Below are 14,497 nucleotides of genomic sequence, written 5' to 3' on the forward strand. Positions count from 1 at the left end.
CTTATTAAAATAGTATTCATGTCAAAGTTAAAGACAGAAGTCTGTATTTCTGGCCCCTATACTACGTATACTGTCATTCCATATGTCCTCTATTTTGCATCTGAATGTTCAATTCATCTTTTACTTACTTGTTTTTGAGTTTAATGTCCGTCTCTGCTTCTCTGTTTTCTGAGTTCAACTCACTACTTCATACATACACTGAAGTGGTTCATTCAGGGTTAATTTGAAACGGCAGCCCGGTATATCTCTTTCCGTCTTGGTAGCTTGTGGACTTCCTTACTTAACTTCCAGTTCATTCCTTCACTCATGCTCTCCCCCTCTCCGTCTCCTGTACCTCATCTCCATGTCTTAGATGTCGACAGAGGAGCTGGAGGCCTATGTGAACACGCAGTTTGATGAGCTCCGCAGACTGGTGCGTCTGGAGGAGAAGAGGACCCTTCACCTGGTCGACCTCAAAGAGGCGTTCCTGACGGCGTCCGCTGCTGAGAAAATCGCAGAGATCTCCGTCCAGACCGAGCGCCTGCAGGAAGAGATGGCCAACATCACACACCAGCTGTGCCTGCTGGAACAGGCCGAAGCGTTAGGTCCTGCGATGGCAGCCGCGGCCCTCGTAGCAGTACCAGCCCAAAGAGCGCAGGTGAGGAGAACCTTCCTTTCCTTTTTGTCCTATCTCTGCTTCTTAAACTGCTTTTGTACAACAAGCAGTGTGTATATGCACAGTTAAAGTAAGTGTAGGCAGAAAGATTGGCAAGTTGATAATGTCACAGAAGCCCAGTGTGACTGACAGTCAGCATGCCATCATTTATATGGTGTGATGTTTAAAGCTTGAACGCTTCGCCTACTGTGAAACACACCATTTCTCCTTCTTATCTTCGTATTGTTGCTTTACATAAGCTGTACGGTCCGGGTACGTTTTGATAGTTTGTTTATTAGATTAAATCCAAAGTGGCAGAAACGAGAAAACAACCGTATTTTCGTTTCGTACCTCCCCACCACCAGGAAACTACTTCACCGGGAGGAGAGCATGCAGCAGCTCTGGGTGCTGTAGCAGCAACTTGAGAACTTGAAACCCCAGCGCCGGGACTGATCCCTGCAAACTTTTCTGTAGCAGCCGTTACACCCACCCAGTCGTTGCGAGCTGCTACAGATAACCGCTAACTGAAGGTCCATCTCCCAGAGCCTGCGCCCACCCCACTCCCGGCGAAGTGGTCGAAACAAAAATATGAGTCGTTTTCGCGTTTCCGCCATTTAGGATTTAATCTAATAAACAAACTATCAAAACGTACACGGACCCTGTACCATCAACGCGAATGACAAGCCCTCAGAGCAGCTCTACTTCTTGGTCCTCTCATGTTGGACTGAGGGCAGACTGGACGCTACAGTGACTCACTATCGCCTCTTGAGGTACAACCGGTATTAAAAGACAGGACGGGCCTGGGCTAGCTGGTTAGCATGCTCATTTCAGTAGATATCTCTATAGCACTGTAATTTCTTCACATGCAGTTGATAATATTAGTTCATTTTTTGAATGTTTTAAACTAAAATTCTGGCCAAATTTGACATATAGCACCTTTAAGGTAGGATTTAAAAACTTTAACACTTTTACCTGTGTGAATTTCTCTGACCAATTATCCTGGATCCACAGGATTTAGAGGTGGAAGTTGGATTAGAACTTAATTTACATAGCAGCAGTCTTAGCTGGTTGTGAACAAAATCTTTGCTGTGGCTTGAAAGCGGTTACCAAAATGAATGAATACCCAATTAGATCTGGAGGCCCATTTTTAAACAAAGCTGACACCTTAAATGAGAACATCACATCACATGACTAGGTCTGCTCTGAGCGCTGTGGAAGAACACTAGCAAACAGGGTCGATGATTAATTAACGTAAACTTTAAACACGGCGCCAAAGTTGTTAATAAGGGCAGCGTTGTAAAACTGGACACTAATGCCTTGTCAATAAACAATTACAAACTATTTGCAGGCCAGCAGAAAGCTGTTATGTTGCTGATCATGTGTATCCAACTTTACAGTGCATGCTGTAAGGGCAACCTGTTTCAATTTCGCTTGTGATGTGGCCTAACCTACAAACAGACCTGGTGCCTTGCTCAAAGATGCTTACGCAGGGTGGATGTTTGCAGCCATGGGGCTTTGATCCCAGGCCTTCAACTTAAAGGATTATCTTCCTAATGACTGTGGCATCTGCTGCATAGTCATTATGGCAAAAATGAATATGGTAAACAGGTGCCACTATACACAGTTTTGTTCCAAATGAAAGGAGAGACCGGCTGTATTCATCCGGGCGTACATTATGCTCATGCAGAGAAATGCAGTTTTCCTTTCATACAGTCAACTGTGTCAGTGTGATACAGGTAGTTAGATGCAAATAAATCCTGAGCTGTAGGCTGATGAAGCATAAGTGTAACTGTTTGTCCTCTGGCTACAGTGTTTGTCAGCTCTGAACACAGCAGCTGCGTACACTCTTCCCTTCTCTTTTTACATAGTCAAAGCAAGGTTCTCATGCCAAAGTGCTGATTTGTACTCGTGTGTGCAGTTACAGTATATAATTCATACATTCCCATACGTTAAACAGACAGAAGTGCTATGCCTAACGCATTTACGCCACTTCAGATCCTGCAGCACTTCACTCCCTCATCTCTCATTTGAACATTGAAGTGGAGGCTTTTTACCGCTTATAGATGCCAAATTAAAATATCCCATTGGTCCATTTGTCACTCTCTATACTTATGTCGCCACAGTCAGGAAAAGGAGGCTTGAGTGTTCCCTGGTGATGCTACACAGGACCAGGGAGGCTTGCGGTAATGGCGGTAGCTGATGTGCAGATTGCTTTTCTAGCTGAGAAATGAATCCGTGGCGAGCCAAGTTCATTAAGGCCCTAATTGAATGCCAATGCTTACCCTGTTTGTTTCTGGCGTGTTAGTTATTGCTGGAGTGGGCAGTGTTATTTGGAAATGTGTGGTCACAGGAGAGGTGTGTGTGTAGGCGTAGAGAGGGGGCTTATGCAGCACTTTGCTTATCCAGCAATGATGTATCTCTTTAATGTTCAAACTGAGTTGTATGTATAGTCTGAGATTTGGAGTGAATGGACCAGGGGGGTACCAGAACAGTCGTTGCATCAAATCCCCCTGAACTCCCCAACACCTGCAGCTATTTTGTCCTCGGTAAAACATTTACGATGTGTAGACAGAGAGCCTCGTGGATCCGGAGAACAACTGTCCCACACATTAATTCTCCTACTTGCTCGCCTCACTCTATCACGGTTAGTCTGTCTGTCTCATAGTGGCAGTGTCTACAGATGGCACGGTTGAACTACAATCATTCACTCGCCTCTTTACTGCAGTTCTGTTGAACTGTGTAGAGTAGTACTAGAGCGGAAACAATACTGTGTCTGAATAATCTACCAGTACCAATAATTGTTTTGATTAATTACTTATAGTTGTGATTTTTTTTTTTGTCTTGACAGCAAAAAACAATAGTGTACAATATATGAAAAGAAGGAACCACCACTCATATTTTAAATAGATTTAATTTTGTGTTGATCTACTCATCTGTTGTTTCAGCACTACAGCCCACCACCAGCTGCAGTAGTGTGTATTCTATAGTTATTCTCGTTGCAAAAGTCCTGTACTGTTGTGAAGTAGTGTTTGGGATTTGAAATCCATGAACGAAACCAAGATATAAGGTGATTTGATACCAAAAAAAATAAATAATAAATGGACTGCAATGAAACAAAGCCATTGCCTTTAGCCTTGTTTGAATGAAAATACATATTTCAATATGTTTTTATTATTTATGATTTATCCTCCTGTAAAGCACTACCTAATCCTATTTGCCAGAGAGGTGCAGTCATACCCTCAATCATTTTTTGAAAGTAGTGCCGTGATTCCAACATTTTACACAAAAAAGAAGAGACCAGCAGCTTCAGAGCCAAGTGAGAAAAGCGTTTGCTGCTGCTTTGGAAAAAAATATCAAACTCACATACCGCAGCCGTGTAACAGCAAGCCTGTGAAATGGAGCAACTATGATGTAAAATGTGTCTCACCTGCATGAAGCCCTCCCTTTAAACCGCTCCCAAAAGATTAAACCACATAATTGAGGTGAGTCTTTTTCCTTGAGGTCAGCAAACAAATTACCACTGGTTCAGTTAATAATCTCTCGTCTTACTTTTAATGCTGGCGCAGGGAGACATAGGTGTAGACACACATACACACACAACAAAGAGGGTCAGCAGGGGATGAGAAAAACATTCAGAAAATTGACCAATCAGCAGGAGCCAGAGGCAGAATATATTAAGAGACTTTGTCTCAGTTTGAGTCCATTTATTATCAAAATACTCAGTCTCCACTTTTTCATTAAAAAGTGCCAGTAGGTACTCATTTGTACTATCGCACCGTGTGTTTACTTGAACATTCCCTGATGACTATACTGTAATTAAAAAACATTTATATGTCACTGCCTGGGCAGGAACTGATCTTTCTGCCTGACTGGTACACAGACAGACAGAGTGCAAAAGAAAACAAAGTCAGGATGCCTCATCAGCACTGGGAGTGACCCAACCCTGACTCAGTCGGGACCCAGGTCACACGGAGGCTGGCTCTACCTTTTAAATAAGATGAATCTCTTTGTTAAGACTATTTTCCAACGCATGCTTTATATCGGTTTTGTTAGTTTTTAATATATAATGCATGTTTGAGAATAGTTTTGTTTGAAACCATTTGAAAACAATGATAATTTAAGAATAATTCATCACTGATTACCAATCTGATACCGTCTTTTTCCTCTCTTAAACAACTAAGATTAATACATTTATTAAATGTATTTACTTTACGGATTCCGGTTATTACAAAATATAATTGATGATGTATTATTATAGATTAAACTACCCAGCAGTATATAAAGTCATTAAAATAAGCTGCACATTTACCAGCTGCAACCTTAAAGTAATGAACACATTAATGCATCAATAGTTAGAAAACAATAATATAATATATACTGCGTTATTCTGCATAATGAGTACTTTTACTTTTGGTATATAAGTATATATTGATGCTAATACTTATGTACTTTTACCTGAGTAGCCCTAATATTTTGAATGCAGGACTTTTACTTGTAGCTTGTATTTAACTCTGTAGTATTACTACTTTTACTTAAGTATAGATCAGAGTTTTCTTCCATCTCTGTATGTTAATAGTTTATTGAAATATTAAAAGGGTTTCCTTTCACTCACATGCACACAATTTCCAGATACAGTTAATGCAGTGTAGTGCGTGCACTGTTTACCTCTTTATCATCTGCTGCTGTCTCTCTCTTCTCTCTCCAAGAGTTTTCACATCTAGTCAAATTAGTCGTTTTAGTTCGTTTTGGAGCGACGCCGTTACGTAATGTTATGCAATGTCAGGTTTGTAAAGTAAAATAAAACGGCAGCCAGCTACAATCATGAAAAAGACAAAACACTCTGCCATTTCTCCTCTCCTCGTCTCCGCTGTAAGTCACTTAGCGCTGACTGTCAGATACACAGTTGGTTTAGAGACCTGCATTTACGATGGCAGTTGGTTCTGTAAAGAACACTATTGCACATTCACACACATTACGTTTTCTGTCGGGGCTACACTCAAAACATTGCAAGACAGGTCATTTCGCAGGGCATTTCTCCAATATCCGATCCAGTGTTTTCTTTGCCAGTATTGAACTGATACCATTACTGAGTATCAGATCAGCGCACCATATGAAGCCCTCAGACTTATTACTAATTTCATGATATACTTACTTTTTTCTACATTTTTAATATTATGACTGCACTAATTCATTGTTGTAGGTATTCCTTATAGATCATTGCAGTGTTTACTAAAAACAGATTCAGGTGGACTTATTACGTATACAAATTTACCCTATTTAATTATAAACGGCAGTTTTCTACCGAGCTGTGCCCCAGCAGATTCTTTGTAGTGGGAGTAAACAGCACACTTGTGAAATATAGCTCAGCTCTCATTCAAACTGTTCAAGGGCACATCATTCCATGAAGTTGATATTGTTTTTAAATTATGAATGGAGCAGCTTCGGGTTGCATCTTTTGATGGCAGACACACAAGTCTAGGTTGTTCTTACAGGAGCTTTGAGACTTGAGTTTTTATTTGTGCACAATATAAATTGAACTGCCCAAGGCCATGTGAATATTATAATATAAAAAATGTTCAATCTGGTATTATTCAGCTGTGAAGGTAGGATTTTTCTCTAGACTGTTGCAAAGGTAACTGTGGTAATTACAGTTGGAACAAAGCTCCGTATAGCCGTCAGCTTCTCTCTAACAGCATATTTCTTCCAATTTTGGGGGTAGTGGCACTAAAAAACTCTTTAATCGGACCAAATGAAAACAAAGCACACAACTGGGACTATAACAACATTCCATTTTTATTGTCGTAATATAATGCAATCAAGACAAATATCAAAGAAATGCAGTGTGCATTACTAATTCAACACTTACTTACATAGAATCATCAAAAACAAATGGACTGGTGTTGTATGCAGCCAGGTTGAAACCAGACGAATAGTAGCAAAGTTTGTTCTGTTTTTTAACATTAAGAATACCATCTGACTCCATCTGATCACCAGGAATGACCCTGTTAGTATTAATTATAATGTCAGAGCAGATATCAAAGCATTGTCAGGGCATCAACTCTTTAGTAGGATAACCTCATTGTTGATTTTGCTCTTTTCAGGGGAATTGATTAAAAGATAATATAACGCAAGTTACACTTTGATATGCAAAGATGTTCCTAAAGTGTGGCAGTTACTCACTTAAAGGGCCAGTGTGTAGCGTTCCAGGGGGTCTATTAGCAAAAATGGAATATAATATTCATAACTATGTTTTCATTAGTGTGGAATCACCTGAAACTAAGAATTGTTTTGTTTTTGTTAGCTTAGAATGAGCCCTTCATATCTACATAGGTAGCGGGTCTTCTTCACGGAGTCCGCCGTGTTGCTCTGCCATGTTTCTACTAGGGGTGGAACGGTTCACAAAATTCATATCACGATTTTAGGGTGACGGTTTTCGGTTCGGTTCGGTACATTTATGTTACAGCGAGGAGGTCATGTTCTGATTTCAATGTGCTTTTCATTTATTTGGCAAAAATAAGTTAACAAATGTTTGTGTTAACAAAAGTATGGCTTACATAAGGAACTTAAACACTTCTTCATTGTCAAATCTAAATTGAAAGAATCGATCTTCTACAATAATTAGTGCAAGCAAAAAAGCTTTGTTATTTTCATATAAATATGATGTTATTATAGATTAAGGCCATCAACATAAATTGAAACATAAGCTCAACCAGAACTATACTATAAAAAAAGAACAGTTTAACATATGTCTCAATTCCCTGATTATCAGCTCTTAATTGAAAGATTAGTTTTTCCACTCAAAAAGTGCAGTATTTGGAAAGGAATACGGTTGGATTTCTGTGCCACTGTGTTATTTAAAAATAATTAATAAATATAAAACACATTACAGGGATTGTGCTGCTTAAGTGACGGTGAGAGGGAATATTATAAAGCGGCTCAGGTAACGTTCCGTTAATCATATGCTGAAAACCAGCGTCCTCCACGACTGCATAAGGCTGCATATCTTTCACTGTAAACCTCCCCAATGCTTTAGTTGTGTTTTTTGCCCTGTCTGAGTCTGCATGTAGAGGCTGTTTAAGTGCTGCGGGGAGAAGGAGTTGCTCTTTCCTACCCGACTCTCTCCTCCTTGCGCTAATGACGGACACACCGGAGTGTTGCCGCTAGCATAAACCACACGTGTTGCACAGTGCTTACACACAGTCGCCGTTTTATCATCCACTTTTTCCCGTCATTTTCATAGGTAACACTGAATCCGTAATGCTCCAATACTGCAGAGCGAAACGATGCTGGTGGATCCTCTAACTGTACTTTATCGTGTCCACTTGCCATTTCCTTATCGGAGTGACAGCCGCACTTCATCCGTGCCAACTGAGAAGGGGCTGGGTCACGCGTCATATCTTTGGGGTACAACACCTGCGCAGTAAAATCTGGTCTGCACTCGCCGAAATTGAGCCAATAGCAACGCACGACCGCAGCTTCAGTTACACTGCTCATGTGTTATACCCCATACCTCAAGACCCATGTCCGCCCGTTTCCTAGCCTCCTTCAATAGGCCTTGATTACTAGTTTGACAATAAACGGGAGCCTAACTCTACATGAAAAAAATACACAATCGGCCTCATAACCTATTTCAAATGAACCGAACAATTCTGTCCCGAGCTGTGACTAGCGAACCAAACGGTTAGGATTTTTTACCTGAACCGTTCCATCCCTAGTTTCTACAGTAGCCCAGAACGGACAAACCAAACGCAGGCTCTAGAGAGAGCCTTTCGCGTTTTTACGTTACCTCAAGGCCACTTTAGTTCCCCGACACCCTTCTGAAACTGCAGTAACATGAGGCGCAGAGTGCAAAACCATGGTACCGCCAGCCGCCGTCCGACTTCCGTTGCTCCTAAAGTAGTGTTATTATGGTAAGGATGGCCTCTGAGCGAGGCGAACGACGTTACCACGGTTATGCACTGAGCGGCTCACGTTACCACAGTGTTTGAGGAGTGAGCGGAGGAGTACTCAATTGGTTGCAATCTGGAACCACACCGCTAGATGTTGGCAAACACACTGTGCCTTTTAAGAATAGTTTGAAACTCTTGATTAATGATATCCCACGTACAGTCCACTTATTGGCTCACCGGTTAAGGGTGGTAGACTAAAATGTCTGTAAAAATCTACCAAAAATATTGTTACCCAGCAACATAATTAGCTGTAAATAGAAATACGTCACCTTTGTCCTTAAGTGTTATTAATGCATACGATCTGGTATATTTAAAGATGAGACAGTGGATTTGCAGTTTTAATTTAAAGCTGACTAGGGAACTTTTGTATGTCTTCTTCCCTTTGGGTGTGTTAAAACCTGCCACTAGCAGCAATCTGCTGATGCTGTAGGTCAGCTAACCAACCAAACAAACAGTAAGAGAGTGCAGCCTTACAGCAACCAGTCAAGAGCTTCTCTGGTAAATGTCAGTTTTGCACTCTGGCTTCCCAAATTGACTTTTGAGTCTATTCAAGTGTTTGACAAGGTAAACCAAGAATCTCACCGAGTTCCAATATTTGAAACTAGGTATTTGTCCAGATCTGCACCTAATTAATTTTAGAGCCAAGTCTTAGTCAGCGAGGCAGACAGCCAGTCGGTGCTCCGCCTCCGCTCGTCAGCTCTGCTCTCATCTGCTGTGCTGCCAAGGAGCCACTGCCTTCAAGACGCTGTTAGTTACACAGTGTCAAAATCCCTTTCTGGCGCAGCCATCTTAGCGCTGCTAGTCAAGGTCCAGTGCTACAGTACAGTCAGTTCTGGGCAGAATATGAAAGCTAACAAAAGAGACCGCCTTGTGCTCAAGGTCCTCTCGACTGAAAATAAACCAATAGAGATTATGAACGGTCTAACAAGTAGTTTGGCTGTAGTACATGACAGTGATTTCAAGTTTGTTACACGGATACTGGAGCTGTGTGTTTGGCATGCTAAATACCGAGTATGTGGATCCATAGCTATGATTTAAATATTACGGGTAGGCCTTGTGAAATAATGCATTTCCATCTTTTGGAGATTAACAGAATCTGAAATGTGATTTAATTTTTCATTCGGCAACATGAATAAACCGTTTGCAATGTTTGTGTAACACCGTCACATACGAAGTCAACAAATCTCGTCCATCATTTTGACACGGAAAAAATCTTTAAATCCCCAATCACAATTAAACAGGAAGAAGCCAGCACGTGAATAATGTCTGCGGCTGACTCGATGCTTTGTTCCAGACTGCTCCTTTAATTAAAAGCTCATGAATATACGCGAGCACAACTGGTGGATGAAAGTGAAAATTAATTGGTCAGATTAGGAGCCACGCCAGCTGTGGACCAAGTTGATGTAAATTATGTTCTTTGCCTTTTTATTTGTTATCCACAACACCTGTGCAAAGATTTTAAATTATCTCTCTCTCTCTCTCTCTGTCTCTCTCTCTCTCTCTCTCTCTCTCTTTTTCCACCTTATTTTCAGCGCGACATTGACGCCAGGCCAAGGTAAGACTGCCAGTATGATTCATTTTCACCTTTTCATAACAGGATAGTTTAACACACACCCTCCAAGTCTTTTTCCCCATCTCATGACTCACTCCAGCAACTCACAAACTCACCACAGACACCGAGTCACCTACGCGCATAAAGCCTCCCATGCCTCCAAAGCTTTCCGGTCACATGCGAGTCACGTCGGTATCCCAGCGAGGCAATTAGTAGCTCTCATCTGTGTGTGCCTGCTGGAATCAGAAGAGATGACAATCTGCCCGGTCCAATAAGAAGGCTGTGGACGGCGGCTGACAGGCTGGAGCTGTGTGTGTGTACGTGTGTGTTTATATGCATGCATACTGTATACAGTATGCGTGCGCTTTAATAAGACAAGCTGTTGTGTGATTAGTAGGGTCAAGTCTCGCCCTCTGATGCAGCATCGTATTTACATTAGTAAGGTGATTATGTGTGTCTGCAGGTACGTGTAAGGGAGGTTGAGAAACTGGACTGGACAGACGCAGTCATATTATTTTTCAGCCGCATTTACAGTTTTTTTGGGTCTTTTTTTTGTTGTTTTGCCTAGACTACATCCTTAACCTTTATCTCCGTCTGTGTCAGACAATCTGAAATGGATAGTCCTCTCCCAGTCTGACACTTATTGATCTGTTGATACGAAAACCTCTCTGCCTCCTTCACCCGCTGAAGCAGCAGCTCCTAGCACCACCTGCTGTCTCTGTCTCTCCTCCTGGCTGTCTCTCTGGGCTTTCATCTCAAAGTATTCCTCCTCATCTACAGACACAGACACACAGACACCTTTAGCACATCTGTCCTCAGAGAAAAAGAACTGTATTTTTCTGTGAGACTTTATTTAAGATAAAGGCTGAATACAAAAGTAGTCCTCTGTGCCACAAAATACATGTTTCATGCACAAACGTGCATATTTTCTGCAAAGAGAAATTCATTTTTTAATTTCATTTTGCACTATTGATATTGCACCGCTGCCTGCTTGTGGGGAAATGTACTGTATTTCCTCTCTGGGGTGTAATGTGCCTTGCTAAGCAAAGAAAGTCACGACCATGGCTGGGTGCACGGTGCCAACATGTAATATGTTATTGATTGGTCAGCCAGTATTACGACCCCGCTCTGGAGCAGATGGCAGCGAGCTTGGACCCAAGGGTGAGATGGAGCGAATAGTTTGCCCTTGGTCAAGGTTAACCTCTACATCTCTACACACTCACACACACTCACCCACACTCACACACACACACACACACACACACGCTGATATAATTACTCCCAGAGTCCCCCTAGTATTGCCCTAAAATGCAGCGGGTGCAGAATATACTGTGGCTAGTGAAAGATGACACATTTTCAGAGAGAAATACTAGGAAAAGGGAAGTTAATAGAAAAAAAGAAATGACAAAAGTAAATTCTGGTCAGCTTCATGTGTGAGTTTATTACAGCGATAGAGATTGGTCATCTTAAGGTCTGAAGGGGAAACAACCAAAGGGGGAACAGGTGAAAAAGGAGATAACGTGAAATTGGTGGAGGGAGAGAGAAGGAGCTCAAGGACAAAAAATTAGCAGATCAAGCAAGGAGTGGTTGTTTAGGGTTATGTGCAATGGGATCCAGACAGCAAATTGATTACGGAGCAGAAACACTAATCCGCTGTCTGAGCCCCGTATCGCTGCTGTAGACAGAGCATCCCCACAGGACAACAATCCTGCACCCACGCGCATCTTTCCTGGACTTCCGCATCAATACGATCCCCCGCCTCTCCCCAAGCCTCTTAACATGGGTACTCCATGCCTGCCAAGATTTGTCCTCCTCTGAATATAAATCTTGTGTTACTCCCCTCAGCCCAACCTTCTCACTGCCGCCTCTAATGTGATGCGTTGCAAATTTCGCTTGCATTCCTCGGCTTTAACCCCCTCACCTCCCTTTCAACCTCTGTCTCTGAAATTGTGCCTTTTATACACGTTCGTCTTGTGTTGCATGTGTACAGTATGTCTATGTGTTTGTCTCTTTATTTGCATGTGTGTATTTGTATGCATGAATGTGCCTAATAGGTAAATCAGAACAATATCTATTATCTGGATGTATTTCGATTTCTGCAAGAATTGCATTTTTTCGGCGTTTGGATGGTGACGCTTGTGTTCTGGCAACTGCTCAGAAACCCCCTTAGTGTCAATCTACCTAGGAAAGCCATCCATCCTCTGAATGCCCTAGGTCTGTAGTCTGTGGCTGTAAAGTTTCATGAGACTGTGATTTTCCTAGAGGTCACCATAGGTCATTCTATACAGTGAGGTCTAGTTAAAAATAATGGTCTCTCACTACAATGAAATGGCTACTATGGGCACTAACATCATCACACATGAATACAATTGGGCTCATTGGATCCACAAGAGTCTCAGCTTTCCAGTCAAACCCAATTTATGCAATTCCAGGACTGTTTAGGGACCCCAGTATGCAGAAATATTCCAATACACCATTTTTAGAATAGGCAAAAATAACACATTTGTACTGCAAGCAAAAACCTGCATTGTTTTTGCCCCAGAGTGCATGGGATTATCATAAAGTGGGCATGTCTTTAAAGGGGATGCTCGTGGGTACCCATAGAACCCATTGTCATTCACATATCTAGGGGTCAGAGGTCAAGGGACCGCTTTAAAAATCGCCATGCCAGTTTTCCCTAGCCATAATTTAGCCTAACTTTGAAGTGCTATTTAGACCCCAACAAGCCAGCATGATATTGGTACCAATAGATTCATTAAGTTTTCTGGTTTGATATGATACCAGTATCTTAGCTTTAAGACTCAGCCCGCTACAGCCCCTTAAATACCGTAATGTCGGCCGGGTCTCAGAGGGTTAAACTCATAACTACAATTCTATTTCTCTCTCATAGTCTACACTTACCTGCTTTCTTTCTGGAGGCACACCATTCATTTGCTTTTACATTTTGTAGTCTGAGCCTTCATTGATCACTTAGGGCCGTGATACATCAGGAGTCACCATGCCGCTGATCAAAAGAGGAGAGTGTCTTCACGCTCACAGAAACACACGGAGAAAGGGCTTATTTTTGCACTTTTATGTTGTCTCCTTAGATACGGGACAGTCAATGAAAGAAAAAGAGATGTACACTAAGGAATTCTGCTTGTTAGACTTATATTAGCTGTTCTGTTGGGAGAAGATATGTAGAAGTGTTTCTCCGTCTTTTGGCTTCTACGACTTAAAGTTTTTAGCTTGGGAGTTTTGGAGGTGTCGCCACCAAGAAGGAGTCATCGGGATACTCCTCAAAGGAGTCTGGTGTTTTTTCATCCTTTTCTGTAAATTTTTGAGGAGTAACAATCAATTATGTTTCAAAGTCACATATTGTTCTCAGATTCATCACGTCAGCCAATACGGATCGCCTCACACTTTTAAGCAGCTTATTTGTTGTTGTTCTCTATTCCCTTAAATCACCGCCCTCAGTGGCAAAGTATGATATCATTTTAATAATAATTACTGCCCACTCATAACTCTGATAACTGATGCATTTAATTCAACTTATAAAGATTGCATTGGTTTGCATTCTTCAGATATTAGACAAATGTCAATCAATATATATATATATATATATAGGCTCATTAGCTTTGCCACATTGTATGATTGTATGTGTAGTTACAGTGTGACGTTATTTGCTTAGTTACTAAATATGACTCACGTTGCAGCTAAGGTAGCTAGTAATCAGAATTAATATACGGTTACTCATTATTCTGACCCCTCCCAAAAGCATATGACATAAGCCGTTGTTTGGTTGTTGTGAATCACAACTGTAATTTCAAGACACTCAAATTAATGCTTGCTCCAACACAATGTGAGCATGTCAATTTATTAACCTTGTGGACATACAGCTAAATTGGGGGCATAGCTGTCTCTACTAGCTCTGAATGCTAGGTCAGTATCACAGGAACAGTCAAAACCTTAAACCCTGAACCTGATTGTCACGGTTGTTTTGGCTTTTTCCCTGCCACTAATGGGGAAATTTGAATAATTTATAAATGCAGATAACAGTCAACATTGGTATAGCTAAACATCCACCAATAAGAGCAGTGAAGTGTTTTTGAGAAGCAGTGTCATCTTTAAGCTGCGTCCTGTCAGAGATGCAACCGGCTGTTTTCTTTGCCTCCCGCAGTGAGCCGTCCCTTGTGTGTTCGTATCCTGTCATTCTGAGCATATGAAGAATAGCAATGAAAATGGGAGATGTTTCCAGAGAAAACAGGAAAAAAACGTTCAACACTTGTCGGTTGTTCTTCCTCGTCTATACCGTTTTGGGAAGTTATATTGGAAAGGGCAGATTATTTTATTTGTGTGGTGGTTAGAAAGCTCTGTATGCCT

General features: G+C 41.4%; 1 protein-coding gene and 1 long non-coding RNA gene across 4 annotated transcripts in view; one reads left to right on the forward strand and one right to left on the reverse strand.

The window, feature by feature from the left end:
* Positions 1-14,497, reverse strand: part of LOC119486577 — a 341,860-nt gene that overhangs the window by 226,829 nt on the left and 100,534 nt on the right. The gene's annotated exons all lie outside the window — the stretch shown is intronic.
* trim44 (tripartite motif containing 44) overlaps positions 1-14,497 on the forward strand; it is a 67,271-nt gene that overhangs the window by 13,110 nt on the left and 39,664 nt on the right. For all 3 annotated transcript variants that reach the window (XR_005206556.1, XM_037766759.1, XM_037766758.1), the window contains 2 exons: positions 353-637; positions 10,116-10,138. Coding sequence is in view for 2 of the 3 variants with exons in the window: in XM_037766759.1 (XP_037622687.1) it covers positions 353-637; positions 10,116-10,138 (308 nt within the window). In the remaining variant the exon portion in view is untranslated. The remainder of the gene's footprint in view (positions 1-352; positions 638-10,115; positions 10,139-14,497) is intronic.

Source organism: Sebastes umbrosus, chromosome 4 (assembly GCF_015220745.1).
Source record: "Sebastes umbrosus isolate fSebUmb1 chromosome 4, fSebUmb1.pri, whole genome shotgun sequence".
NCBI classification, from domain to species: Eukaryota; Metazoa; Chordata; class Actinopteri; order Perciformes; family Sebastidae; genus Sebastes; species Sebastes umbrosus.